Genomic DNA, 27,671 nt, shown 5'->3' with positions numbered 1-27,671 from the left:
GTGGATAGGTGGTTGGAGGGGGTGGATGGATAGGTGGTTAGTTGATTGGGTAGATAGATGAGTGGTCGATTGAGTGAGTGTGTGGATGAATGGGTGGGGAGATGCATGGGTGGTTGGATGTGTAGATGGGCGGTAGATGTAAGAGAGCAGCCGGCTTATCCTGAGTGCATGATGGGGTACTCCTAGAGGCTGCGATCCTGGGGGTTGGGGGGAGAAGGAGGGCTTAGTATTGGGGACCTAGGGCAGCCCTAGAGGCATGGAGGTGCTGAAGTCCAGTGTGGATAATGCGAAAGGAGGGAGTACACTTGTGGTTGGAAGGTAGCTGATTGGGAGCAAGGGACTGAAGATTGGCTGGGTGGAGTCTTTAATGACCTATGGATGGTCCATGGGGGAACTTCTCTGCCCCCTCCCCACTCTTCTGGTGCTATTAGTCGGCCTAGCATTGGAAGAACAGTGGGGTGATGAGGAGCCATTGGGGGCAGGAGGACAAGAGTGTTGTCATGGAAACAGAGCCTCTCCCTGGACTCTCAGGCCGCGCGGGCCCTTTAAGGGTGACCCGCCTGGCCACTCCCAACATGGCGGCGCGCCCGCTGGCCGGCCTCCCCGGGGGGGCTGTAGGGGGGGAGGGGGTGCCCCAGACCTCCCCATCATGGCGGCGCGGCGGGGCTGTCGCGCTGAGGTCACGGCGGCGCGCCGGGGGGGCGGGGCGGCGGGGGGGAGCGATTTAAAGGGACAATGTCCCCCAAGCGGTGGAGGCGGCGGCGGCTGCGGAGGCCGCGGCACCGGCACCGGGAGCGGCAGCGGCGGTAGCGGCAGCGACGGCCGCACCGAGGAGGGGAGCTCCGAGCCCCGGTGCCCGACCGGCGACGCCGCCTCCCCGGTGAGGCCCGGCCCGGCCTGGGGAGCCCGCGGGCGGGGCGGAGCCGGCGCGGGGAGGGGGAGGCCGGGGCCGGGCCGGGCCAGGCGGGACCCCCCAGAGCGGGGGGCGGGGGCGGGGCTTGTAGGGGCGGGGCCTGGTCGGGGGCGGGGCCGCGCAGGTGGGGGGAGGAGCGGGGGTCTTGGGGCAGGTGTCCCCCGTACCACGGCGCGTCCCGCGGGGTCTCCCGCCCCGAGGTGCACGGGCGGAGGGCGCATCTGCTGGACCCTGGCCCCCCGAAGGGTGCGCTGGCGCGGCGCCGCCACCACCCCTGCGACCCCCGGGGGGCGTCCAGGAGGGAGCCCCGCTCCCCACGCTGCCAAAGTGCTCCGAAGTTGCGGTCCTGCCCGGTCCTGGCGGGCAGTGCCCACCGGGTGGGCGCCTGCAGGTGCTTCCTCCGGGCCTGGGCAGGGACCCCCGCCACGACTGCCAGTACGGGGACGGGCCCCCTGGGAGCCCCCAGGCCCCTGAGGGCAGCGCCTGCAGCCAGGCCTGGAGCCCCGGCCCCGCCCCGATTGCCTGGGCCTGGCCTCCCCACTGTCTCCCTGGGGAGGGCGCCTCATTCCTGCCCTTCACTTTCTGCCGTTACCTTGAAGGTATTTATAGGTGGAGAGGACAGCCCCCACCCCCACGGCCTCCCCAAGGTCCTGATTTCTGGACCAGGAGCCCCATCTGCCCCCTTTGCCCACAGACTAGAGAGATCTTAGGAGGGTGGGATGGAGGGTCCCAGGTTGGGTATGCATGAGGGGTATGCTGGGGTCACTTGAGGCTACGTGTGAGGTGAAGGGGTTCATGCTGGAGAACCCTAAGAACACTTGATGGGGAGGGTTGGAGTATGAGATAAGTGCAGGGGTAATGATGGGGGGACTTGAGACGGTGTATAGGACAGAGTGCAGAAGTGGCTGGGGTTCTTGCTGAGGCATGGGCATGGAGTATGCATTTGCGTGGAAGTGCCAGCACAACTGGGGAAAGTGCAGCAGTGTGTGAAGGAAGGGAGGCATCTGGGAGAGGTGACAGGATTAATGCTGGAATAAAACAAGGTGGCTGAGTATGCATGTATAAAAATGGGGTAAACTGAGGCAGTGCAGGATCTGTGTGAAGAGAAGAGTTATCAGTGGGGAGACTGAGGTACACTGAGGACAGGGGCCATCCAGGATACAGTGTGTGTGGATAGGACCACAACACCATTTACTTATCTTACCTGGGCTGGGAGGTAAACTGAGGCACTGGGCTGCCAGGATGAGGACTGGGGCTCAAGGAAAGAGAAACTGAGGCAGAGTCCCTTTCCTACCTCTCCTAAGTACCTGTCTCTCTGCCCCCAGACCTACGATGCCTCGCTGAGCCAGCCCAGAATCTGAGTGGAGCCAAGCAGACAGCATCCATGGATGGACCCCTGGCAGGTGGCCTGGCCACCCCAGATCGTCCTCGTGGCCCTGAGAGACTGCCTGGCCCAGCACCAAGGGATGACATCAAAGGTGGGGCCGAGGCTGCTGAGGGGGAAGGTGGCATCTTCCAGTCCACCCATTACCTGCCTGTCGCCAAGGAGGGCCCCCGAGACATTCTGGATGGCAGAGGTGGCATTACTGGTAAGAGGGTGGGCGCTGTGGCAGCACCCGGCCTGGTCACCAAGGCACAGAGGAGACTGGGTCACCTAGCCCAGCAGGGTCCGAGTTGGGATTCTGATTCTGCTTGGGTTCAGAGGCCTGTCTTGGCACTCTGCTTAGTTTCCCATTTTACTGTTGTGAAAACAGAGGCCCAGGGAGGCCTTGATCAAGGCCCCCCAGTGGGTGGTGAGGAGCTGAGGCTTGAGTTCAGTCCCACCTGGCTCCTTCCTCTGGGCACACTAATGCAGTCCAGGTCCCAGCTTAGCCCCCCGAGCTCCCCACCCGGAGCCCACAAGTTCTCCAGGTGCATCTCCTTCCCGCCAGCGTATCCCAGCTCCCTCTTGCTGCACTGTCTTGCTGGGTCCTGCCCCTGAGCCACGGGGAAAACAGCTTGTGCCCTCTAGTGGCTAGGGAGAGACTGAGTAGTCAAGGATGCTAGCCACCCCTTTGTGCCTCGGTTTACCCATCAAAAGTGGATCTCACACTGTCCCTATCTTAAGATTTGTTATTCATTTATTAAATACTCAGCACCTACTATGTGCCAGGCTCTGTTCTAGGCGCTGGGGATACAGCCATAAACAAAAGAGGCAAAAGTCCCTGCCCTCAGGGTCCTGACCTTCTAGTAGGGCATAACAAGCAACTATACAAATAACAGAAGGGCAGGTAGTGACGGATGCTGTGAAGGTATGAAACAGAGTGCCAGGAGAGTGCCTGGCAGACCTGGGAAAGCCTCCTTGAGGGGGTGGAATTTGAGAGGAGCATGGAATGAATGGTGGGAAGGGCAAGCCAGGTGAAAGGAAGAGCAGGGGCAAAGACCCGGTGGTAAGGAGGAGCCTGGCATGTTCAAGGACTAGGCAGGAGTCTCGTCGGGCTGGAGAGTGGTGGGGTAGTGCAGGCTGATGCACCAGACATCTCCCATCATCTCCCTGGCCTGCCCTACAGGGCTTGGCTTCCAGGAACCTCCAAGCACTTTGTCAGGGCTTCCTACATGCCATTCTCAAAAGAACTTTGTAGGGTAGCCTCAATTATGATTATCCATGTTAGAGATGGGGAAACTGAAACCCTGAGGGATTAAGTAAGTTGTCTAAGGTCACGCCCAGGCAGTCACCTGCCTTGATAATCCTTGTCCTTAACCACCACCCTGTGTCAAGGCATCCTTGACCTGCCCCAGTTGTCCCTTAGCGCCACTCATGATGCTCGGATATTTACAGAGCTCCTTCTTGGGGCCAGGCACCAGGGTACAGCAGTAACCAAACACACATACCATCCCCGCCTTTGTGGAACCTGCCATCTGTGGTGGAGGAGAGAGCCACCAGGTGTTATGACACAGTCGCTGAGGATGCAATGGGGGAAGCACGGGGGGGCCTGGATGAGGAGCAGTGAGTCAGGCAAAGAGGGCAGGGGGCATCCGGTCAGCTGGTGCCGTGTACACAACTGTGACAAGGTGACTCGTGGCACCTGAAGGTGTCATGCAGGGGGGTGGCAAAGTGAGACCCCTGAGGGCAAGTATAATCCCCTCCTACAAACCGTTAGTAACAGAAGCCCAGAGACGTGGCTGGCCTGGGACCTTGACTTTGTGGGAGCCCCAGGGAACAGGCTCTGGGGGTCCAGGTCCTCTCTGGGTCTGGTTCTGAGGAACTGGGGGCTGTTTCTCTCCCTGGCAGAAGCCCCAGGTCTGGAGAGTGAGGGAAGGTAGGCAGGTGGGTGCATCTTCACTCCCCTGGGAGTCAATCAGGGTCCAGAGCATGTGCCTGGGTAGAGGGGGAGGTGGCTGCCTCAGGGGGCTGGGCCCACCCTTAATGGTATTCTTGAGCAAATGGGGGCCTGGAGCGGGCGGGGTGGCCTGACTTGGAGTGGGGTCGTGGCCTGGAGGTTGGAGGAGGGCCTGGGCTTTGAACACAGCGTCTCCCCGCTGCCCATTTGCCCTGCTCGACCCCCCTTCCCTGGCACAGGCACCTGCCCTAGGAGTCTTGTGATGCCTATAAATAGGAACAGCCTCTGGGGCTGCTGTTCCACCCCGAAGCCTGGGCCCTCCTTCATCCTTGCCCAGCCCTTGGAGCCCCCCAAGGGCACCCCTGGCGTGGCCACCTCGAGACATCTCCGCCAGGACACGGATGCACCCACTGCCTTCTCTGTCCTCCTTCGTGGCTGTTGGCCTGGAGCCTCCACGCCTCCCGGCAGCCCCCCGCACCATGTTTGGTCTCCCTGGTTGGCTTCCTGGGTGCAGCCGAGGCTTTTGGGGATGAGAGGGTCCACGGATTGGTGAAGAGTGCAGTACATGCCTGGCATTGGGACCCAGGGGCCAAACAACACATCATTTCTGCCCTCGTGGGGCCCCAGGCTGGGGAGGAAATCAGAGCATGGAGTGAGCCGGCCTGAGACTCCAGGTCCAGCCTCAGATGTCTCCAAGCCAGCTCTGACCTTTCAGGCACTCCCACCTCCTTTCCTTTCCCCCACCACTGCCTTTCTGGACTGAGCATTTACTGTGATCTTGTTGGCACCCTTCACTGGCCCTGCAAGACTAGGGTGGTGGCTGTTCCATTATCCAGAGGAGGAACCAGGCTTGGAGTGGGAAAGGCAGGCCCTCAGGTCACTGCTGGGCCCTGAACTCGGATCTTTCTGACTCTGAAGTCTAGATTCTTGGCCACTCTGTCAAGCTGCCTGGCTTGGGGTTCAAGCTGCTCATGGACACCCTTCTCATTTTCCCTCTCTCATTTTCAAACCCTCTCTGGGGCCCCAGATGGCAGGAGTGAATGAGGCCCCTTGGCATGGCCACTGCCAAGGGCTGCATCCTGGGTACCTCGTCTGACCCATAGGGACTTCTGGATCCCCACCAGCTGTGGAGGCCTCTGGACGAGCCCCCCAACCCCCAGGTGTCTTGGACACAGGGCCCTGCTTGGCCTGCTTCCTCCAAAGTTGCTGCCACTAAAAATAGGAGCCTCGCTGGAGCTGCTCAAAGAGGCCAGCGCGGCCCCCTGGCTCGCGGAATTCTTAAACAACAGCAATCGCAGAATCATCGAATCTGGGACGCTCGGAATCTCGGGAGCTTGGGGTCCCAGAATCTCAGAAGCAGGACGCCTGGACCCTCAGACTTGTGCCTCTAGGCTGTGCTTAGGCTTGTTGCTGGTGAACTGGTTGCCCTCTCCTGAGAAGCTCCTGTCTGTGATCCTTGTGTTCTCAAGACACCCCATTATTAGGGGGTCCCTCTCCCTTGGCTGGTCCAGTCCTTGCTTTCCCAACCCTCGAACTCTGTCCCACACCCCACCCTGACCACCTGCCCTTGCATCCAAGCACACCTCTGGCCTGGATCTGCTCCCTATCAGTCTCCACCAGGGGTTCTTGAATGGGGCCAAGTCTGCCCCCAGGGAATACTTTGGCAATGTCTGGAGACATTTTTGGTTGTCGTGACTGTAGGGCCAGGGGCGGGGGCACTGCTGGCATCCAGTGAGTGGAGGCCAGGGATGCTGTTCAACACCCTGGAGTGCACAGGATGCCCCCCCACCACAGAGGGTGACCCGGCCCTGGATTGGAATAGCACCAAGGTTGAGAAACTGCTCCAGACAGTGCAAATTTCTGTACCCCATCACCACCCTCACCTTCCAGAGGCCACTTGACAGCCACAGCCCTCCTCTCAGGCTCAGCAGAAAGTCTCTTGGGCAGTGACCACAACTTTCTGACCACCCTCCTACCCTCGCCAGTCCTTTTAATTCTTTGGCTCCTGACAGTCAGCTCTCAATTTCCTGGGCAAATTGGATGGTGGGGGTTGGACAGAGAATGAGCCCTGGCCCTGGCCCTCTTTCTGGACTGTCCTCCAGTTGAAGCTCATCCAGTAATTGCATCTGTCAGGCTCTGGATGGGGCTCAAGTTACCCCCGTGTGTTAACCTTGGCCTGGGCAATTGGCCTGTGCCCTGATTGGCACGCTTGTCCGAGTCAGGCGGGTGCGGTGGGCAGAGGAGGCGCAGGCCGGGATTCCTGTGGTCGCTCCAGGCATTGGCTCCACAGGCAGATAATGGAGAGTTGGCTCTATCTGTGTGAGGGGTCTCAGCAGGGGATTTGACTGTAGGATGGAGGCCTGGAAGGGGGTCCAGAAGGCAGGGACAGGCTAGAGGGCTCCTCGCTCACCGTCTGACAAGGATTGGTGGAGCACCTGCTATGTGCCAACCTGCTGTGAACGAGGCTTCCAGGGGCTTACGTGCTGGCAGGGGACGCAGGCAAGCAGTCATCCAGAGAAGGGTCTATGCAATTCCAGAGAGTGCTAAGAAAGAAGTGAAACAGGTGATGAGAGAGAAAATCAGGAGGTCACTTTAGTAGATGGCCAGGGAAGGGCTCTCCAGGCAGAGGGAACAGCCAGTGCAAAGACCCCACGGCCAGAAAGAGTTAGGTGGGCTGGAGGCTTCCTGAGGACTGGGGCGGAGGGAGTGAGGGGGCGGAGAGGGAGTTGAGGCTGGAGAGGCCTGCAGAGGCCCCCTGGCAGGGCCTGGTAGGGCAGCTGAGACTCTGGCTTTTAGAGTAGGTATGATGAGAAACTAGGTGAATTTTTACCAGGGTGTGACTTTAAAAAATCACCCTGGCTGCCAGACAGGAGTGAAGAGAAGAGGGTTGAAGGCAGCAAGCCCCTGTGGTCCCCCGGAGAGCTAAGGGGACTCCTCCAAAGAAACCCCTTTCAGGGTTCAGGAGAGCAGAGGCCAAAGGCCTCTCCGGGCAGAGGGATAGGGAGCTGCCGGGCCCTGCTGAGGTGCCTGACAGGGCTCCTGGAGCTGCGGTGCTGTGAAGGGCCCTGGCTAGGGTGACCCCAGCCCCTCAGGGTCTCCCCTCTCTGTTGCAGACGGGCAGCCCCATCCCGGCCTCAGCGAAGCCCTCCCCCGTGCCACCTCCGCCACCCATCGGATCAGCAGCTGGTGAGTGCCACGCTGGCCCTGACCTCAGGGAGGGCAGGGGGGCAAGCAGGATGTGCCCCGGCCCCAGAAGAGCCCCGGGAGTGAGGAGGGGACAGGAGGGAATCAGGAGGCCAGGCAGGAAGAGGTGGCCCCTGGCAGGCAAGCCCCTGGGTGTGTAGGCGGTCAAGGGGTGGACTTGGATGAACACAGACAGTCAACTCTCATTATCCCTGCTGGGAGCTGGGCCAGAGGGGCAGGAGCCTGGAGGTTGGACCCTTGGAGTCCCGTCTCTGGCAGGCAACCCTTAGAACGATGCTAGGCCTCTCTGAGTCTCAGTTTCCTCATCCGTAAAATGGAGTGCCTGAGATGCATCTCATGAACTTGCCTTAAGGACCCAAGGGACGTTGAGTAGGAGCAGGAATCCACAGCAATGCTGACAGCAGCCACCCTCCATTAAAAGGCTTGGGGGGTGCTAATACATAGTAATTGTCAAGTCAGGATTGACAATAGCTTTCCATCGCAGAGCGTGTGCTGCGTGCTAGGCTCCCAGCACAGGTTTGCCTCACTGCATCTTTGCCCCATCCCACGGGGCATGGTCCTGTTAGGGCCGCATGTCACTGATGGGGCTTAGAGAGGTGATTTGTGATTTCTGCTCAGCCTCTCCAGGGAACCGTGTCCGCCTCTGTTCTGTAAGCATGATCGACAGCCCCTGGTGGAGGCAGATGAAGGGAGATGGATCAGGAACAGTCGTAATAAGAACCCACACTGGTCCTGGGCTTACGGGGAGCCAGACATCAGGCCAAGCAAAGTGCTTCCCCAGCCCTGGGTTGTGTCATCCTCACCCTGCATTGCACAAGGTCAAGGGCCCCGTTTGAAAGTCTATGGTTGTGATCATTTAAATAAGCACCTGCTGTGGGTTAAGTTTTCTTTGATTACGGGTGTGAGAAAGCTCCTTACATATTGCATAAGGATGCAAAGGCGCCTGCTTCTTGGGATTTGTCCCCATTTTTAGGACTGGAAAACTGAGGCTCAGTGAGTTTGCCTTGCCTCCTCCTCTCCCAAAGGAGGTCAGGGGCCCAGGGGCCCGGGGCTGAGCAGGGACTTAACCTCTCCTGACTCTGCCCTTCCAAGAGCAGAGATGCAGAGAAATGGTGCATTCCTTTGAGTTGTTTATCCAGCAGAGTTTCACCAAATTTGCTGGAAAGTTGAAACTCAGCTAACTAAATCACCCCAGTTTGGGGAGGACCAAGACAGATGCAGCCTGGAGCACAGGGCAGAGCCTTGGGCCCTCCTGGGGGACAGATGAGAGTTGACTGTGCCACCAGACTTGGGGACACACCTTGTGACCCCAGGTGTGGTCTCTGCACAATCCCCCATGATGCATTGGGGCTGGGCTATGTGGTCAGGTGCATCCTGGGAGGCGAGCCTGGCTTTTGGCCCAAGGGCTCTGGAAGGGTCCACATGTGATACACCCACCTGCCACCCTCACCCCAACACTCCCAGCCCCTCTGAGGCCACCCTCAGGCTGGGTCTCTGGGGCCTGTCTCAGACTGCCTGCAAGACCCCCTCCCTCACCCAAGGAAGGGAAATAGGCCTGTGGCTAACCTGTCACCATTGGCACTTCCTTGCAGCTGCTGGGATGGAGGCAGCCTGGACTTCCGGCCGGGCTCCCCACCTCCCCATCTCCTGGGCCACTTCCCTGGTCCCCCTGATGGTCGGGGGCCCTGGGAGTACCCCCTGGTCCAGGAACCTGGGGAGAGCATCCCATCTGAACAGAGGTTTGAGGACTCAGTCACTGTGAGAACTGTGAAGCCCCACGCTGAGCTCGAGGGCTCTAGAAGGTTCTTGCACCACCAGAGTGAAGCAAAGTTCCTGGAGAAGGCCCCCCGGAGCCGCCCCAGGTTCAACTGGCTCCGAGACACAGATGAGCAGGCCCCACCCCAGGATGCAGGGCTGCGCCTGGACCTGCCATCCCAGCCACCACCCCTCGCCTCCTTCAGGACGGTGCTTGTGCCAGTGGAAGAGAACACTAAGACGCTGGATGTGGCGGTGGTGGGCACCAGAGAGCACCTGGTGGGCCTGGAGGAGCTGGCTCAGCCATCTGATTGGGGCCTGCCCAGGTCGGCCTCTGAGGTAGCCACACAGACCTGGACAGTGAACTCTGAGGCATCTGTGGAGCGGCTGCAGCCACTGCTGCCCCGGATCCGGACAGGGCCCTTCCTGTGTGAGCTGCTAGAGGAGGTGGCCGAGGGGATGGCCAGCCCGGTCGAGGACGAGGATGAGGACGAGGAGCCGGCCGTGTTCCCCTGCATTGAGTGCAGTATCTACTTCAAGCAGAAGGAGCACCTTCTGGAGCACATGAGCCAGCACCGCCGCGCCCCAGGCCAGGAGCCCCCCGCCCACCCGGCTCCGCTGGCCTGCGGTGAGTGTGGCTGGGCCTTCGCCGACCCAGGCGCCCTTGAGCAGCACCGGCAGCTGCACCAAGCCTCGAGGGAGAAGATCCTCGAGGAGATCCAGAAGCTGAAGCGTGTGCCGGGCGACGAGGGCCGGGAGGCGCGGTTGCAGTGCCCCAAGTGCATCTTTGGCACCAATTCCTCCAAGGCCTTTGTGCAACACACCAAGCTGCACGTGCGCGAGCCGTCAGGCCAGGCTGCCAAGGAGCCCTTCGGGGGCAACAGCGGGGCCAGCAGCCTGGGCCCTGATGCCACTGCCCTCGCCTATCACCCCTATGGAGACTCCTCGGGCCTCAGTGCCTGCCTTTTCTGTGGCTTCCCTGCGCCCAGTGAGAGCCTGCTTAGGGAGCACATGAGGCTCATGCATGCTCGTCCCCACTGGGAGGAGGATGGCGAGGCTTTTGAGGAGGACGCCGCCAGCCAGCCAGGCACCAGCCAAGACATGTATGCCCGCTTCCCTGATGCCGCTGAGGACTACTTTGGCAAAGCTGAACCGCTCTTGGCCCCTACGTGGCAGGAGAACCCTGCTGGATACGACCCCAGCCTGGCCTTTGGCCCAGACTGCCAGCAGCTGGGCATGAGGGATTTCCCACTGTCAAAGCCACTCCCGCACAGCTCCAGCCAGAGGCCCCTGGCGAGGCCAGCCTTCCCCTCACCGCTAGCATCGGCCCCCTACTCCTTACAGCCCGGGAGAAACAAGAGCGCCTTCCACCCACAGGGGCTCCCAGCCCAGCTTGGGGACCGGAGGCACCCTTGGAGTGAAGAGGAGGAGGAGGGCATACCAGTGGCCTCAGAAATGGACTTTTCCCCTGAAAATGGGGTCTTTTCTCCCCCAGCCACTCCCAACCTCATCCCACAGCTGGCCCTGGAGCTGAAGCGGACTTTCCGAGAAGCCCTGCGGGCCGCCGAAGCCTCACAGGCACAGCAGCAGCAGCTCCACGGGATGGTCCCCGTCGTGCTGGTGGTGAAGCTTGGGCCGCAGGTCATGGCTGCAGCGGCCAGGGCACCCCCAAGCCTGCAGCCCGAGGAGCTGGGGCTGGGGGGCACCCACCCCCTGGACTTCCTGCTCCTGGACTCACCGCTGGGCGGCCCGCTGGGGCTGGACACGCTCCTGGATGGGGACCCGGCCGTGGCACTGCCGCCCGAGGAGCGGAAGTGCCCCTACTGTCCTGACCGCTTCCACAACGGCATCGGGCTGGCCAACCACGTCCGTGGCCACCTGAACCGCGTGGGCGTCAGCTACAATGTGCGGCATTTCATCTCCGCTGAGGAGGTGAAGGCCATCGAGCGCAGGTTCTCTTTCCAGAAGAAGAAGAAAAAAGGTATGGCGGCTTGGCTCCAGCACCCACTCCCTGTGAGGCCAGGAGACGAACGGCTGGGTGGCTGAGTTCTGAACCAACCAGCTCTCCATCTAAATCCTCCCTGGTGCAGAGTAGGGTGAAGTCGGGGGCTCCCCGCCGGGAAGACCTGGGAGCCACAGCAAAGGACACCATGTCGGTGGGGGTGGGGACGCCCCAATGCCCCAGCCCTTCCAGCGGCTGGAGGAAGGAGTCAGCGCCAGGGAGGGAATTTCATTTACTCCTTATTTGTACAAATACCTATTGAGTGAGGTCCCCTCTGTTCTGGGCACTTGGGGACACAGCAGTCAAGGAAACAGCAGTCCCTGTGCTCCTGGAGTCCACGGCCCGTCACAGGAGTGTTGGGACCCTGGCCAGCGTCAGAAGCCCCCAGGGCTGCCTGTGAGGTGTGCAGATTCCCAGGCCCCCAGGTTCGGACTCTGGAGGTCTGACTCCAATGCAAGTGCCCTGGGTGGTTCTGACACTGGCAGACGTGGAGCCTATCTGGGGAGGTCCTCTATGGTGTTTGAGAGTGTGTGTGTGCGTGCGCATGCCTGCATGTGCACGCTGGGAGAGCAGGGCAGGGGGCGGACAGCCATGAAAGCAGGCAGTTACGATGCTGAGTGACCAGGCCTGTGATGGGGGGAGGCTCAGGGAACCAGGAAGTTGGGGAAGCCGAGAGGAGTCCCTGACTCCACCGGGGGTCCTGTCCTTTTGTCCATTTCTTCATTCAACAACGATTTAATTCACAGCACTGGGGTGATGGTGAGCAAAAACAGACATGAGCTCTAGACGTGAGAAGGGTATTAATCAAACATGCCCAAATGCTTGCACATCCACAACTGGAGAAGTGTTTCTGAGGCTGCGAGCTCTGGGAGGTCAGGCAGAGAAAATTTCTTGGAGCAGGAGGACGTGTGATCTGACACCGCCGACAGGAGCGTGAAGGGCAGAGGGGAAGGGGGGCATCCAGGCTGAGGAACAGCACTGGCTGTGTGACCCAAGGAGGGTGAGCAGCCCTGGGGGCGGGGAGGGCTGGGGCCAGAGAGTCGCCCCCACAAGGCAGTCCATGTCCTCTCTCCCTCCACAGTGGCTAACTTCGACCCGGGCACCTTCAGCCTGATGCGTTGTGACTTCTGCGGGGCCGGCTTTGACACTCGGGCTGGCCTCTCTAGCCACGCCCGGGCCCACCTGCGTGACTTCGGGATCACCAACTGGGAGCTCACTGTCTCGCCCATCAACATCCTGCAAGAGCTGCTGGCCACCTCAGCATCTGAGCAGCCCCCCAGCCCCCTGGGCCATGAGCCTGGGGGGCTGCCAGGTGGCTTCCTGACCTCCCGCCGGCCCCGCTTACCTCTCACAGTGCCCTTCCCACCCACATGGGCTGAGGACCCTGGGCCAGCCTACGGAGATGGTAAGAGGAGAGGGGGCAGGCAGAGCTGGAGCCCTGGCACTTCCCAGGGGCCCAGAGGGATGGAGGGGTGGGAGGGTGGCAGCCATTCCACTTCCACTTTCCCAGAAGTGTTTCAAGTCACTTTACAAAGTATTTTGACAACCATCCTCACAACCGCCCTGCCACTTTGGGGTCATTTGTGTTTTACTCTGAGGCCAGGCTAGGGCTGCTTCTGGATCCAGTCCTCTCTGCCCAGATCAATAGTGACTTTAACATACATGCTCTTACTAGGAGCCAGATACTGTTCTAAGCACTTTACAAACACCAACTCATTTACATCCTCACAACAACCCTACAAGGTGGGTGTTATTATTATCCCCATTTTACAGATGAGGAAACTGAGGCACAGAGAGCTTAATTAGTTTGCCCAAGGTCACACAGCCAGAAGTAGTAGAGCTGGGATTTGAAACCACGGGCAGATCAGGCTCTAGAATCCTTGCTCTTAATAACATCTATGTAGAGCAGTGTTGTCCGATGGAGCTTTCTGAGATGATGGAAATATTCTCCAGATATCTGCGCTGTCCTGAAGCATATGTCACCACTGGTCACATATGGCTGTTGAGCACTTGAAATACAAGGCTAGTGCAAGATTAGTGGCAATGCTGTTGGACAGGGCAGATCTAGATTTTCAATGGTGCTTACTTTGTCTGACAGCATCGATAACCCTCCCATAGTCGAGTGCTTGCTGTGTACTAAGGTTTCATCTCATTTACACCTCAAAACAATTCTGTGGGGCTAAGGATGACTGTGTTCCTGCTTTATGGATAAGGAAACTGTGGGTCATCTGCTTTGCCATCGTCACAAAGCAGCAGAGCTAGACTTCTGAACACCATGTTCGGTGGTCTTGCCAGTGGAGGACAGCTTGGGAAATCCAGAAGTAATGTTTTGGTGAAGGAGCCTGTAGCTGGTCACGGCAGAGCCTAGAAAGGTGAAGGACCCAGGCTTGCAAAGCCTGACTTTGTGGGAGCCTTTACTAAACCTCAAGGCAGAAAACTTGGCAGTGAGGGGTAGGCAGGCCCTGGGGAATAGAGAAGGTGCCTGAACAGGAGGCACTGTCCAGGGGCTGCTTGGGGCTGAGGCTTCCTTCCATGTTTCTCCTACCTGGAGCTTCCAGGTTTCTATCTAGATCTGTACTCTAGGCTTGGCTGGACCCATCCGCAAGCCCCCTGACCAGAGAAGGGCACTTGAGGGTCTGCAAAGGGGTGGGTGGAGTTATCAGAGCCCGCTCTCCTCCTTGGACAAGGAGACTGAGGCACAGAGAGAGGATAGTGGTTGGTTAAGGTCACACTTCTGGGAGAGGCAGAGTGGGGATGTGGCCTCAGGCTTCTTGCTTCTGCTGAAGGCTGTCTTCTGGGCATTCAGCTCACACACCTGGCTAAGTTTGTGCTGTCTCAGGGGTGGCTGGGAGGTTGAGCCAGCTCTGTGGATGGCTGGAGGTCACAGGAAGCAGTTTGTAGGCTCCAGCCCTGCCACCTTCTTTCTCTGTCACCTGGGTAGAGGCCTGAATGTCGGGCTCACACCCCTTACTTGGCACCTGGGCCAGGCACCCCAGGGATGGGAGGATGCACCTAGCAGTCCGGTTCAGCTGTTGCTAAGCTGCTTCCACGGGAAGACCAATGCACAAGCCCCCAGTTAGTGCTGGCGGAGCTGGCCAAGCTACTGGGATGTGAGGAGTCGGCATGGCATTGCCCTGGCCTTGTCCTTGTGAGGTGGAGCTATGATCAGTCTTTCGGTGACACCTGGAGGGCAGGGGGCGGTTCAGGAGTGGTTGACAAGATCCTGGAAGGCTTGCCTTGAGGAAGGATACCCAAGATCAAGGCTAGGTCTGGGCACTGGCCCTGCTCGGCTGTCCTTAGAAGCCTCTCCCACCCCTCCCTAAGTGGGCCGTGGGGGCGGGTGCCAGGTTGGGGGCGGGGCAACAGTCAGATTCTAGCCCCACCCAGCTGTCAAGGAACAGCTGTGGGCAACCGGTTTGGTGTTGGGGAGGAAGCGAGCTGTGCTTGAAATGTGGTGCCGGCCACGTGGGGAGTTCCGTAAGACTGCGGGACAGCGCCGTCGGGGGACACTTGGATACCAGGATGATGCTGGGGGGGATCCTCGTGGTTGGGGATCGGATGTCTTCCAGGATTCCCGACCCGGAGGGAGACCCAGAGGGGAAGGGAATGGAGCAGGGTCCCAGGGCAGGTCCTAGTTCCGCCTGTTGGGGCTCCGGGAGCCTGGACGATGTTAGGGCGGGCGGACGCGTGTGGCCGGAGGAGTCCCATCCTAACTTTAGGGATATCCGGGTAGGGGAAAGTGTCCCTCCCCGCCGAGGCCCAGGCCGGGGCGGCAGTTGGCGGCCGCTCGGGCACGGCGTGAACGCCTCTGCGAGCCGGCGCGGGCAGCTCGGTGGCTCCAGCCCCCGCCCGCGGGGCCGAGACCAGCGCGGCGCTCAGCCCTCGGTGCTCGGCCGGCCGCCCTGGGCGCGCCCGAGGGGCGGGGCGGGGCGGCGCTGCGCGGCGCGGCGCTCGGCGCTCGGCTGAGCCCGCCTGGCGCGGCTGCCCCGCGTGCGCCGGAGCCAAGATGGCCGCCTCCACCGCCCAGTGCCGAGTGACAAAAGCGGAGAGCAGGGCGGCGGCGGGGCCGCGCGCGGGGGGCGCCCGGGAGCGCGCGCCCGCGGGGGCGCCCCCGCCCGGTCCCCCGAGCCCGGGCCCCGCGGGCCTCCCCGCGCCGCCGCCGCCGCCCCCGCCGCCGCCGCCGCCGCCGCCGCCGCCGCCGTCGCGGGACGGGCCCAAGGCCGAGCCGGAGCCGGGGCCCGCGCCCGCGCCCGCGCCGGGTAAGAGCCCGCGCCGCGGAGGGCGCAGCGGGGAGCCGGCGTCCCGCCGCGCCCGCGCCGCCGGCGGCCCGGCCCGGGGCCCTTCCCGGCCCCCCCGGCCTCCCTGGCCTGTCCGCGCGTAGCGTCCCAGGCTTGGGACGCTCTCTGCCGTCCGGGACGCCCGCGCGTCTGACAGATGCCTCTGCCCCCGAAGCCCCGGCCCTCCGGCGCCGAAACCTGCTCCCGGGCGGCCCGGCGCGGCCCGGCCCCCTCACGGACGCGCGTGTCCTCGGCGTCTCCAGCCGGTGCCCCGCCGGCCTTCTCCCGGCTTCCGGGGCCTCAGACTCGGCGGGGGCCTGCCTGGCCGCTGCTCGGCTGAGCGCCTCCGAGGCCCCTCTGACACAGCCCTTCATCCTCGGCGCCCCCTCCCTGCCCCGGACGCCAAACCTGAGCTCAGCAAGCCCCTCTGGCCCCTTGCTCTGAAAAATTAGACGTGGGAACGCGCCTTGGACTCCCTGTTCGCACGCACATCTCCCCCGGGGAAGCTTCCTGGCCTGATAGATGCCTCCAAAACTTCTTAGAAAGTTCTGTGATTCTCACACTTCCTGTCCGCAGCCAGAGCCTTGCGGGCCCGGGCTCCCAGTTCTCACCGGACCCCGCTTAGGGCTCAGCTGTGATGTGCAGGCCACTCCGGGACCCCCAGTTGTCTCTGCAGCCCCAGCCCTCTCACCTGGTGGACATTCTGCCCTGTCCTTGGCTCCCCACCTCTGCATTGCCTCTCTGGCTTCTGACCCTGGCTTTCCCTTACCGAGTTCTGGTTCTGATCGCCCCCAGGACTGACAGTTGCTCCCCTCCACAAGTTCTGCCCAGAAAGATATTTCCTCTGAGATCTCCTAGGATGGGAGTCTCAGCTCAGACTAGCACTACGTCCCCTGACCTGTCTGTGTTTTGGTGGGTGGAAGCTGCTCCCAGTGTCTGCTGTCAGTGGGCAGCCTCAACGTCCATGCGTCATACTGGTGCTGGGGGTTATGGATGGAGCCTCAGCTTTCATGGGATGTGCTGCCTCCCAGAGTGAGAGCAGGCGCCAAGGATGAGGAATAAGGCACTCCCTCCCACCACTACTGCGCCCCCACCCTCAGTCCTTCCGGGGATAGACAGGCACATTTTGCCTGGGCTGAGCCTGTCTTCCTAACCTCACAGGCCTGGGTTCTGAGGAAAACGCAATGGTAGCCATGGACTTGGGCTCCTCACCGCTCCCCAAGAAGAGCCTGCCTGTCCCTGGGCCCCTGGAGCAGGTGGCCAATCGGCTGAGCAGCAGAGTGGCTGCAGAGGTTCCTCATGGCAGCAAGCAAGAGCTGCCAGACCTCAAGGGTGAGTGGCCAGGTGATAGTGGCCAGGCTGGTCACACTCACAGAGAGCTCTTGGGCCTGGGGGTTCATGCAGGGTCCCAGGTTTGCCTTCTGTCCGGCACCCCAAGGCACCAAGGGGACACGTGGCTGTCCTCTCTTGAGCTTCTGCTGCCCTGGGCATGCATGGCCTTGGGCTGCACCCTCACAGGGCATTGGGGGGCATCCAGAGAAGCAGTGGACATGGTTGTCAAGAGCTCATACTCAGACCAAGGTCATTTGCTGACTTTGATTCTCATTAGCTGTGTGATCTACATGACACTGCCTTGTCTGTCTGTTGATTCTCAGGTCTTTACTGAGTTGCAACAGGCACTGTGATGGATCCCAGAGATGTGAGAGATGCAAAACAGAGCTAGTGCTTGTTCTTGGGGTCACTGAAGCTGAGGAGCAGGGAGGTAGGGAAGCAGACTCGGGGGATAAGGGCTCTGCAGGAGAGGCTGCAAGGCATCACAGGCCCTGGGGCCGGGGCCTCCAACCCAGCATTTGGGCCAGGAATTGAGCTGCGGAGGGTGGCTAGGACTTAGCTCTGTGAAGCCTGTGCCTGCCAGGTCAGCGTGTGTGTGAAAACCTGTTGCCAGGACACCCTGATACATTGGAGTTCCGAAAGGCATTCCACTGGCTGGACCACAGAAGGGCTCTGCCTCCTGCTGGATGCTCTTGGGCACAACCCTTCTCTCTGAGACTCAGTTTCCTTATTTGTAAACTGGACAGGCTAATTCCTGCTTCATTAGGGTCATTTTAAGGATCAAGAGGGCTTGACAGAAGCAGAACACTTGCAGGGAGCTGGAGTGAGAGAGGGCCCCCGGGGGGGAGAATTGGCAGAGTGGGCCCATGGGGCTTCACAGCTTGCTCTCTTGGCCTCCGTCTCGCCCTCCAGCCCAGAGCCTGACCACCTGCGAGGTCTGCGGTGCCTGCTTTGAGACACGCAAGGGCCTGTCCAGCCACGCGCGCTCCCACCTGCGGCAGCTGGGGGTGGCTGAGTCGGAGAGCAGCGGTGCCCCCATCGACCTCCTCTACGAGCTCGTGAAGCAGAAGGGCCTGCCTGACACACCCCTTGGGCTGCCCCCAGGCCTGACTAAGAAGTCCAGCTCGCCAAAGGAGGTGGTCGCTGGGGCCCCCCGACCCGGCCTGCTCGCCCTGGCCAAGCCCCTGGATGCCCCTGCTGTCAACAAGGCCATCAAGTCACCTCCTGGCTTCTCGGCCAAGGGCCTGGCCCACCCACCCAGCTCCCCACTTCTCAAGAAGGCACCACTGGCCCTGGCGGGCTCCCCTACCCCCAAGAATCCTGAGGACAAGAGCCCCCAGCTGTCCCTGAGCCCCCGGCCGGCCTCCCCAAAGGCACAATGGCCCCAGTCTGAGGACGAGGGGCCCCTGAACCTCAGTGAGTGCGGGTCCTGGGAGCTGAGGGGGGTCCTTTGGGGTGGGGGCCTCAGAGCCCAGGGTGGGGGCAGTGGGGGCTGCAGCTCCTGCGTCCTGGTTGACTGGGTCAGAGTGTTGGTCAAGGTGCTGCATCTCCCGTTGGGCCGGCCGCGCTGCGTGTTATCATCTGTCTCCCACTTTACTTTGCTGCTCTTCCCCCTGGAGGCCTGGCTGGGGCTGAGCCTCCCAGGGCCATCCTCGCCACGTGGGGCAGCTTTTGGTCTTCTCTGGGCCTGAGAGTTGGGGCAGTGAAGGCACCCAGGGCTCCCACGGGGCATCTTGGGTCCTGCAGGTAGACAAGTGGTTTGCCTGACAGGAGGTCCCGTGCTTGCCCCTGTCTTCACATCCTCCTGGCTGTCCTGTGCAGAAGTACCTCTGCCTGTGCCCAGGGGTGGGACCGTGCCTCCTGGGCTGCCTGTGGGCATGGCAAAGTATAGTTTGGGGAAAAACCCAGGCGCGGTGAGCAGGTTTAACGAGAGCATCCCTTTGGAAGTCGGGTCTTTCCACACATTTGCTGGCCCAGGGTCTGGCTCCTGGACCACCAGGGCACCCCAATTGGCACCTCTTGTTCTGTTGAAGCTGCTTCCTGTCTGCATTGCTTCCAGGAGCAGGGCCCTGAGCAGGTGTGCCCTTGGCTGCATGATGCTTGGCAGCTGGCGGGGCCCTGCTTTGCACCCGCCACCTACCCTGTGCTGTTCCTGAAGCTGGGGTCCCAGGAAAAGGGCCTGGGAGCATCAGGTGGTGCCACGGGAACTTGGCCACTGCCTCTCCACCCCACATCCTTAAGCTCTCCACACTCACCTTGATGCCAAAGGGCTAGGCAGGGAATAGGACTTCCTGCTTCCCAAAACCTCTTAAAATAAATTTGCGGCACGAGTCTTGGACCCTGAAAGGCCTGCGCAGCCGAGAGTCGCAGCAGGCCCTCCTGCCTCAGTCCCCCAGGGCCGGCCAAGGTGGCGGCCGTGAACCCCCCCTGTGTTTTGTCTCCGCAGCTTTAGATAGTGACGGGGGCAGAGAGCTGGACTGCCAGCTGTGTGGTGCCTGGTTTGAGACCCGCAAGGGCCTGTCCAGCCACGCCCGTGCCCACCTGCGCCACCTGGGCGTCAGCGACCCGGACGCCAAGGGATCCCCCATAGACGTGCTCCACGGGCTCATCAGGAGGGACGGCGTCCAGATCCGCCTCCCACCCGGGCGCGGCGCCCTGGCCCAGCTGGGGCGGCCATCTCCCGCCTCCGCGGCCCTCTCCTTGCTCCCCCCCCAACCGCCGGCCAAGAAGGCCAAGCTGAAGGCCGCGGGTACGGCCAGCCCCTGGGGGAAGCAGGACCTCTCGGCCGCCACAGCCGCCGGCATTTTCTGGGCCTCTGATGTGGAGCCGTCTCCTCTCAACCTCTGTAGGTTCTCGCTTCAGCCGCCCCTCCTCCCTGCGGGCCCTGGAGCCCCTCCCCGGGGGAGGGGGTTGCGGCCCCTCCCTACTCCCTCTCTGCTGGGGCAGGGAGTGGACAGGGGCCCTTGGCAGTGGGCCGGTTCTGCCCAGAGATCTTGTTAGCAGTCAACTGCTATGCCCTCTCTCTTGGCCTTTGACCTCCATGACTGTGACCTTCCCTGAGAATGAAGGCCAAGGGTCGGGTGCTGCCTTTTGGTGTGGAAGGTGCCCACAGTTGCCCCTGGTCTGGATGGCATGTGGCACCTAGGCTACCACTTCCTGCCCTCTTGCCCCCGTCCTTGTTGGAACCCACAGAGCTGTAGTCTTGGTTCCATCCTTCTCTGCCAGGACCAAGGGCGCGTGTGCTCCCTGGAGCCTCCCCTTGCTCCTGCTGGGTGTCCGCCCCCCCGCCCCCGACTCCTCAGCTCCCTCGCTGACGCCTGCCCTCCACCACCACCCTGGCCCATGGGCATGCTGCCGGCCACCCCCGGCTGACCAGGAGACCCGCAGGTGACGACGTAACAGTGCCCAGGATGCTAACTGTTCCTCTCTCCTGCTGCAGCCTCGGGCCCAGAGCCAGCTCGCGACATCCGCTGTGAGTTCTGTGGCGAGTTCTTCGAGAACCGCAAGGGCCTGTCAAGCCATGCACGCTCCCACCTGCGACAGATGGGTGTGACCGAGTGGTATGTCAACGGCTCGCCCATCGACACGCTGCGGGAGATCCTCAAGAGACGGACCCAGTCCCGGCCTGGCGGAGCCCCAAACCCGCCGGGGCCCAGCCCCAAAGCCCTGGCCAAGGTGGTGGGCAGCGGAGGTCCTGGCAGCTCACTGGAAACCCGCAGCCCTGCGGACCTTCACCTCTCGCCCCTGGCCAAGAAGTTGCCGCCGCCACCAGGCAGCCCCCTGGGCCACTCACCAACTGCCTCTCCTCCCACGGCCCGGAAGATGTTTCCAGGCCTGGCTGCACCCTCCCTGCCCAAGAAGCTGAAGCCTGAACAAATGCGGGTGGAGATCAAGCGGGAGATGCTGCCAGGGGCCCTTCATGGGGAGCCGCACTCATCTGAGGGTCCTTGGGCGACGCCACGGGAAGACATGACCCCCCTGAACCTGTGTAAGTGTGGCCCTGGGGCAGGGCAAGGAGAACAGGTAGAGGGGTCTCCCCCCGCCCTCCCCCCTTGGGGGTTCCCAGAGAACCCAGGGTTGAAATGGAAGGGAAAATACAGGTCCAGAGGACAAAGGGCTAACTGTGTGTCCCTGCTACCCAGACCCCCAACTGAGCTGCTTCTTGATTCTCCTTCACTCATACGGGGATGTAGGACTCTGTTGTTCAGCGATGGCAAAAAGGTTTTCTCGTGCCATCTTCAACCAGTTGGTAGTGGCTGGCAGATTCCTATTCCCAGGGAGAAAGACTGCAGGGAACAATCAGTGATGTCTGCCATGGGCAGGAGTAGAGGGATGTAAGTAGGTGTCTGCACTGTGTCTTTCTGATATTCCTGGTCACCGAGCGCTCAACATTTGGAGTCAGGTTTGAGTTAAGATCTCAGCTGCTCCACAGGCTAGCAATATGTGACCTTGGGCAATTTTCCTCCTTTGGAAGGTGGAGATCAGCCTGGTCCCAGCTTTCTGTGGTTTTTTGAGGTGGTATGAAGCACTGGGCACGGTGCCCAGTGAAGCAAACCTCTGTGTATGCAGTAGTAGTAGTGTCACTGTCCCTCGCTTCCCTCTTACACTGTTGCTGTGTTTGTCCTGCTCAGCTTGGCCGGACCCCTGCTGTGTGCGGTGCAGGTGAGGATGGCCCAGGCCACTGCCTTAGCGCTCGTGTGCGTTTCATGCCTGCTCTGTGCCCCGTGCTTGAACTGCTCCCACTCTGGGCCCTCCCAGGAACCCAGGGAGGTGGTTTCCATCTCCATTTTGTGGTGGAGGAAACTGAGGCTCAGAGAGGAGAAGTGGCTCGCCCAGCATCACACGGGGTTACAGCCACGCTGGTGTCTGAGCCCGGAATTGAAGGAAGACTTGTTCCTCAACACTTCATGGTCCACAGGGAGTTGATGTGAAGCCAGCTAGCTAGAATCTGAGGTGACAGAACACGCAGAAGGGCTGGATGATGTACACAAGGGCCCCTGGAGGCAGATGAGGGAGAGGGTCCTTCAAGTCTGGCGCTGCATGGATGGGGCAGCCGGGCATTTAACACTGGCCTTGAGCTTGGAGGCTTCCTGCCTGCAGCCGCCGCCTCCTTCTCCTCCTCCTTCTCCCCAACCCTGGACCCCCTGCAGCATCGCGGGCAGAGCCGGTGCGTGACATCCGCTGCGAGTTCTGTGGCGAGTTCTTCGAGAATCGCAAGGGTCTGTCAAGCCATGCACGCTCCCACCTGCGGCAGATGGGCGTGACTGAGTGGTCCGTCAATGGCTCGCCCATCGACACGCTGCGGGAGATCCTCAAGAAGAAGTCCAAGCCGTGCCTCATCAAGAAGGAGCCACCAGCTGGCGACCTGGCCCCTGCCTTGGCTGAAGATGGGCCCCCCACGGCGGCCCCTGGGCCCATGCAGGCCACCTTGCCGCTGGTGCCCATGGCTGGCCGGCCCAGCAAACCAGGAGCTGGGCTGGCCCAGGCTCCCCGCGAGCTCAGCCTGGCACCCATCACTGGGGCCAAGCCCTCAGCCACTGGCTACCTGGCCTCGGTGGCAGCCAAGCGGCCCCTGCAGGAGGACCGCCTCCTCCCAGCAGAGGTCAAGGCCAAGACCTACATCCAGACTGAACTGCCCTTCAAGGCAAAGACTCTCCACGAGAAGACCTCCCACTCCTGTAAGCAGTGGGTGGCAGGGTCCCGGGAGGGCATCTGCCAGGGCCAGCAAGGCCAGGCAATGCTGTGCACACCCTGACCCCCAGCAGGGGCCCCATGGCAAGGCCCCGTGGGAGGCGGGACTGGCTCCCAGCCTGGGCAGCACCTTCTGGGTTCCCTTGCCCTCTTTGGGCTAAGGCTCAGCAGCACCCCTCTGCCTGCAGCCACCGAGGCCTGCTGCGAGCTGTGTGGCCTTTACTTTGAAAACCGCAAGGCCCTGGCCAGCCACGCACGGGCGCACCTGCGGCAGTTTGGCGTGACAGAGTGGTGCGTGAACGGCTCGCCCATTGAGACGCTGAGCGAGTGGATCAAGCACCGGCCCCAGAAGGTGGGCGCCTACCGCAGCTACATCCAGGGCGGCCGCCCCTTCACCAAGAAGTTCCGCAGCGCCGGCCACGGCCGCGACAGCGACAAGCGGCCGCCCCTGGGGCTGGCACCCGGGGGCCTGGCTGTGGTGGGCCGCAGCGCCGGGGGTGAGCCGGGGCCTGAGGCTGGTCGGGCGGCCGATGGTGGGGAGCGGCCTCTGGCAGCCAGCCCACCAGGCACTGTGAAGGCCGAGGAGCACCAGCGGCAGAACATCAACAGTGAGTGCTGGCGGGGAGGGTCGCGAGGGAGCAGCGGCCTGCCGTCTTCCCTGCTCCGCGTCGCCAGTCGCTTCCTCAGTTGCTCACTCACTCACTCATCTGTCTGCCATCCCGCCTGTGCCAAGGTTCAGGCAGGGTCCAGTCCCCAGCTTCCTGTCTTCCAGTTCCCCTCAGCATCCACCCTTGCTTGCTGAAGGCAGGGACCTCCCCGGAGGCCTCGGAGGCCTCGCTTTCCCACTTATCTCCCATCCCTCTCCCCACCTCAGAATTTGAGCGCCGACAAGCCCGCCCTCCAGACACCTCTGCGGCCAGAGGGGGCGAGGAGGCCAGTGACCTGCAGCAGAAGCTGGAGGAGGTGCGGCAACCCCCACCCCGGGTCCGGCCAGTCCCCTCCCTGGTGCCCCGGCCCCCCCAGACGTCACTTGTCAAGTTCGTTGGCAACATCTACACCCTCAAGTGCAGGTACACAGCCCCCGGGAGAGGGAGTGAGACCACCACCTGGGGCTTGGCCACCTAGAGCCTCCAAACGGGACAGGGGCTGGTGGGGTTTGGAAGATGTAGCCTTGAGGACTGCCTTGGGTGTGGCTGGACCCAGGCTCAGGGCTGCTCACAGATGGCAGCACCTCCGAGCATTGGGCTGAGACCCTGATCTTGGTAGCCAGTGAGACTTGGGTTCAAATGTTGCCTTTAACATTTATCAGCTTAATGACTTTGAGTAAGGACTACCTGCTCCATGCCTCAATATTCCCACCTGTAAAATGGGGTTGATAACAGACCTACCTAATAGATTTGCTATGAAGATTAAAAGAGTTGAGTTATAAGACACTTAGAACTGTGCCTGGCACAGGTAAGTGTTCCACGGGTGTCTGCCTGATTAGGAGAAAAACAGGTCTTAGTTCATTGCTCCCAAAGTTCAGGTGTACATCGGAGGCCAGGAAACTGGGAGTCTGAGACGTAAGGTGGCCTGCCTCAGGCCGCACAGGCCAGGTCAGAAATAGGGTTCCAATCCAAGTCTCTGAGCCACAAGCTCAGGTTCTGGGCCTTTGCGCTGTGAGGCATCCCTAGGGGCCTTGGGGGTGGGGAGCTGGTGAGTTGGGTGCATGCGCAGGGTGGGTTCAAGTTTGTGTCTGGCCCCCTTCCCTGGCCCCACTCCTTCTGTCCTGGAGCCTGGCGTGGTGGGACCTGCTTCTCGGTGCCCTCACCCGTCTGAGGTCCCAGGCTTCAGTCAGATGACAGGTGCTCAGGAAGCCCAGTGGCCCTTACCCAGCATCTGAGCCAACAGATCAGATGGCCCTGAGCATAGAAATGGGGGTCTCCAGGGGACCCTGCCATGACCTCTGACGGGTAGAGCCAGCTGTCCAGAGGGGAACATCTGGCTTCTGGGTCCCTCATCCTGGGCTTGTTCTGTCCACATTGAATAGCAGCAGGTATGCCCGATGCTCAGGGCATGGCCAGGGGCTGGAGACCTGGGCAGGGCCATGCTTCCACCTCTCCTCCCAGCAGCGGCCACTCCTCTGTTTCCCCACACAGGTTCTGTGAAGTGGAGTTCCAGGGGCCCCTCTCCATCCAGGAGGAGTGGGTGCGGCACTTACAGCGGCACATCCTGGAGATGAATTTCTCCAAAGCGGACCCGCCGCCTGAGGAGCCCCAGGCCCCGCAGGCACAGACAGCAGCGGCAGAGGCGCCCTAACACAAAAGCATTCCAGATCCCCTCTTGTGCCACCTCTGTCTCCTCTTCCTCCTCCATCCCCCTCTCCCTCTTCTCCCTCTTTCTTTTCCGTTTCCAAAGGAGCAAGCCAAAACCTCAAACCGGTCCCCTTTGGGGGCCGGGCACACTACAGCCTGGGCGCCAGGAGCCAGCTAGCTGCCCTTCCCCAGCCCGGGGACTCTGGGGCCACACACAGGGCGTCTTCCTTCAGCCCATGCCCACCTGGTCCAGCAGGAGCAGCGGCCAGGTTCTGGAGGCAGCCGATCTGGTCACAGGAGGAAGGCCATCACTCCCCCTTGTCTAGCAGCCAGGCGGGGCTGTGTTTCCCATCCGTGGCCATTTGCAAAGACCCCAAAGACCCCTGTCCTGGTTCCCTCTTGCCTCCCTAAATATCCTCTCACATACATACACACGTGAACACGCGCACGCACGCACCTCGTGAGACCCGGGACCTGCCCCAGCCCCCCAGTTCCTGAGTTGACCACGTCATGCCACGGTGCTTGCTCAGGGGAGGGCACACTCCCTCTGTGTCCGCCAGGGCCTGGGAGCCCCCACTGAGCCCACGATGCCACGGAAATCCTTGTTGGCCACCCCCGCCCCTCTAGAGGGGCCTTCCCAGCCAGGAAGAGCTCAGAGCTGACAGCTGCCTCCTGCCATGTCAAGGTCCCCCAGAGCCTGGGGGCTCCGGAGCCTGGGAGGGGGTGGGGGTGGGACTCCCCCCCCCGCCCCCTCCCTCTTTTCACTGTTGCTTTCTATGTATAGCTCCCTAGACCTTTCACTTTTTTAAAAACGCGTTTTGTGTAGAGAATAAGGAACGTGGATCTTTTATTTTGCAATCCTGGGCCAGCTAGAAACCGGGAGCTGATTTACCTTTTAACTTTTTCAGTGGCCACATTTTGGTTATCAATGTACCTAGAAGTATGTAAATTAGATTAAATTTCTCTTCTGGCAACACCCCGGGGCAGGCGGCCAGCGTGTGTTTTTCTGTCGAGTGGACAGGCTGGCATCATCTGGCAGCCAGAGCTGAGATCGGGCTTCCTTCTCCCAGAGCTCCCGGGGGCCCTGGGTTTTCCCATTGGCTGCCAAGCCAACCAGACCTGGCTAGGGCTGAGCCCAACTTCCCAGCTCTTGGCCCTCGATGGCATGGCTGATGGGGGCTCTGGCCGGCTGGCGAAGTGGCTTCTGTGAGCAGAGCAGAGGAGAGGAACCAGGGCTCTGGACAGCTGGTCTTGAGAGGGAGCCAGGATGGAGAAGCGATTGAGGCCAGAAGGGCTCTCTGAGGGCAGGAGCTGTCCAGTGAGGGTGTAGGGGACCCACTGGGTGAGGGAGAAGGGCATGACTGCTCAGAGCCTTCAGAGAGCTGGGATGGCCTGCCTTCAAGACATGTGACTTGTCCAGAGACACATGCACCTTGAACCCGAATGACACTAGGGGAAACGGGGAGCTGCTGGCTCCTTTGCGATGTTATTTATTTTCTTGCTCTGCAAATGTTTATTGAACGTTTCTGAGATTTTAAGAGATTTTGTTGGCTCTTCTTGTTTATTGCATGTGGTTTTTCAGCTCATCGTTTTCAAACAGCCAAGGGCTGGAAAGTGGGAATGACCTCACGGGGTGTAGACAGCAGAGGCCTCCTCTACCCCCAACCCTATTACCCTGGGCCCTCCACTGTGCCCCTAGCTGGGAAGGAGCAGCTCACAAACTGTGATAACACACCCACACCAGTGGTCTTGGCCTGCATGCTGAGCTTCTCTGCTGGGCTTTTCTGCAGAGGTGATGATCAGGACACATCTCCCCTGGTGGAGGAAGGCCTCGACCACTTCCCTCCACCCCACACTGTGGGTGGGCATGTCTGAGACTTTGAAAGCAGGGAGGGCATCTCTTGGGATAAGAACTGACCCAAGGGCACTTCCTCTTTCAGCTTTTTAAAATTAGTTTAAAAAATATAAAATTGATGGAAGCTGGATATAAAGGCGTTCAAGTGATACAAGAGCTTATAAAGTAACATGGGAAGCCCCTCCTCACCCTCGGTCTTGCAGTAAGAGCCGCTTGGGTCCTTGAAAGTGTCGCATAAGGTTTGTACCACAGGGAGCTTTTCCTAAAACTTTGGAGCATACCCCTTCTCAAGCCATTCTACTGTCTCTCTCTGAGGCAGTGTTTGATGTTAGACCAAATCATCAAATGAAGGTAAGATGATGGCTCTGGTATGTGCCACGAAGAAAGCTATAGGATCCAGAAGTGGTGTCCTGGGGCGCTGCCTTAGTTTGGAAGACAGGCCAGCAGGCATCCAAGGGTGGCACTGAAATGAGCTGCGCAGCTGGAACGCACATTGATCAGAGTTTTCTGTGCTTCATAGATGGAGTTTTTCAACGCACCATAATCCTGGTCCCATGTAGCAGCAAGTTCTGCACAAGCCCCATTTTGGGGGGAGGAGTTGATTTATTAAAATATTTTATCATGGAGAATTCCAACCATACAAAAGTAGAGTAGTAAAATAAACCCTCATTTACTCATCACTTATTAACTCTTGACGCCAGTCTCTTCAGCTGGAACCCTCCCATGTCATCCTTTACCCATCTGAATTATGGGGAAGCACGTCCTGGTCATCAGATCAAATAATCTCTTAAAATTTCAGTATGTTTCTCTGAAGGATATGGACTTTGCAAAAATGCCATTATTATACCTCAAGAAATGGACAATTCCTTAGTATCAAAAAGTTAGCAACAGGGGCCAGGCCAGGGGGGTGGAGGAGGGGGACAGGGACACACAACACGGGCTGGGGGTTAAATTCGCATGTTCCACTTCAGCAGCCCAGGGTTCCCCGTGCGGATCGTGGGTGTGGACCTACACACTGCTTGTGAAGC

General features: G+C 60.7%; 1 protein-coding gene across 9 annotated transcripts; it reads left to right on the top strand.

The window, feature by feature from the left end:
- The first annotated feature begins 703 nt into the window (after positions 1–703).
- Positions 704–26,326, top strand: WIZ (WIZ zinc finger). 9 transcript variants are annotated; one of them, XM_023625300.2, is made up of 13 exons: positions 722–880; positions 2,239–2,502; positions 7,347–7,419; positions 9,030–11,173; positions 12,276–12,599; positions 16,633–16,803; positions 17,716–18,219; positions 19,250–19,648; positions 20,243–20,791; positions 21,954–22,481; positions 22,683–23,102; positions 23,369–23,564; positions 24,633–26,326. In XM_023625300.2, the coding sequence occupies exons 2-13, from the start codon at positions 2,298–2,300 to the stop codon at positions 24,790–24,792; spliced, it is 5,673 nt and encodes a 1,890-aa protein (XP_023481068.1). In that variant the 5' UTR covers positions 722–880; positions 2,239–2,297; the 3' UTR covers positions 24,793–26,326. The 9 variants fall into 9 exon arrangements, with proteins under 9 accessions (XP_023481073.1, XP_023481068.1, XP_023481069.1 ...); XM_023625301.2 differs by lacking the exon at positions 16,633–16,803; XM_023625302.2 differs by lacking the exon at positions 19,250–19,648.
- Positions 26,327–27,671: the final 1,345 nt, after the last annotated feature.

This window comes from Equus caballus, chromosome 21, assembly GCF_041296265.1.
Source record: "Equus caballus isolate H_3958 breed thoroughbred chromosome 21, TB-T2T, whole genome shotgun sequence".
In the NCBI taxonomy this organism is placed as follows: domain Eukaryota; kingdom Metazoa; phylum Chordata; class Mammalia; order Perissodactyla; family Equidae; genus Equus; species Equus caballus.
This window is presented reverse-complemented; position numbering and strand designations above follow the sequence as displayed.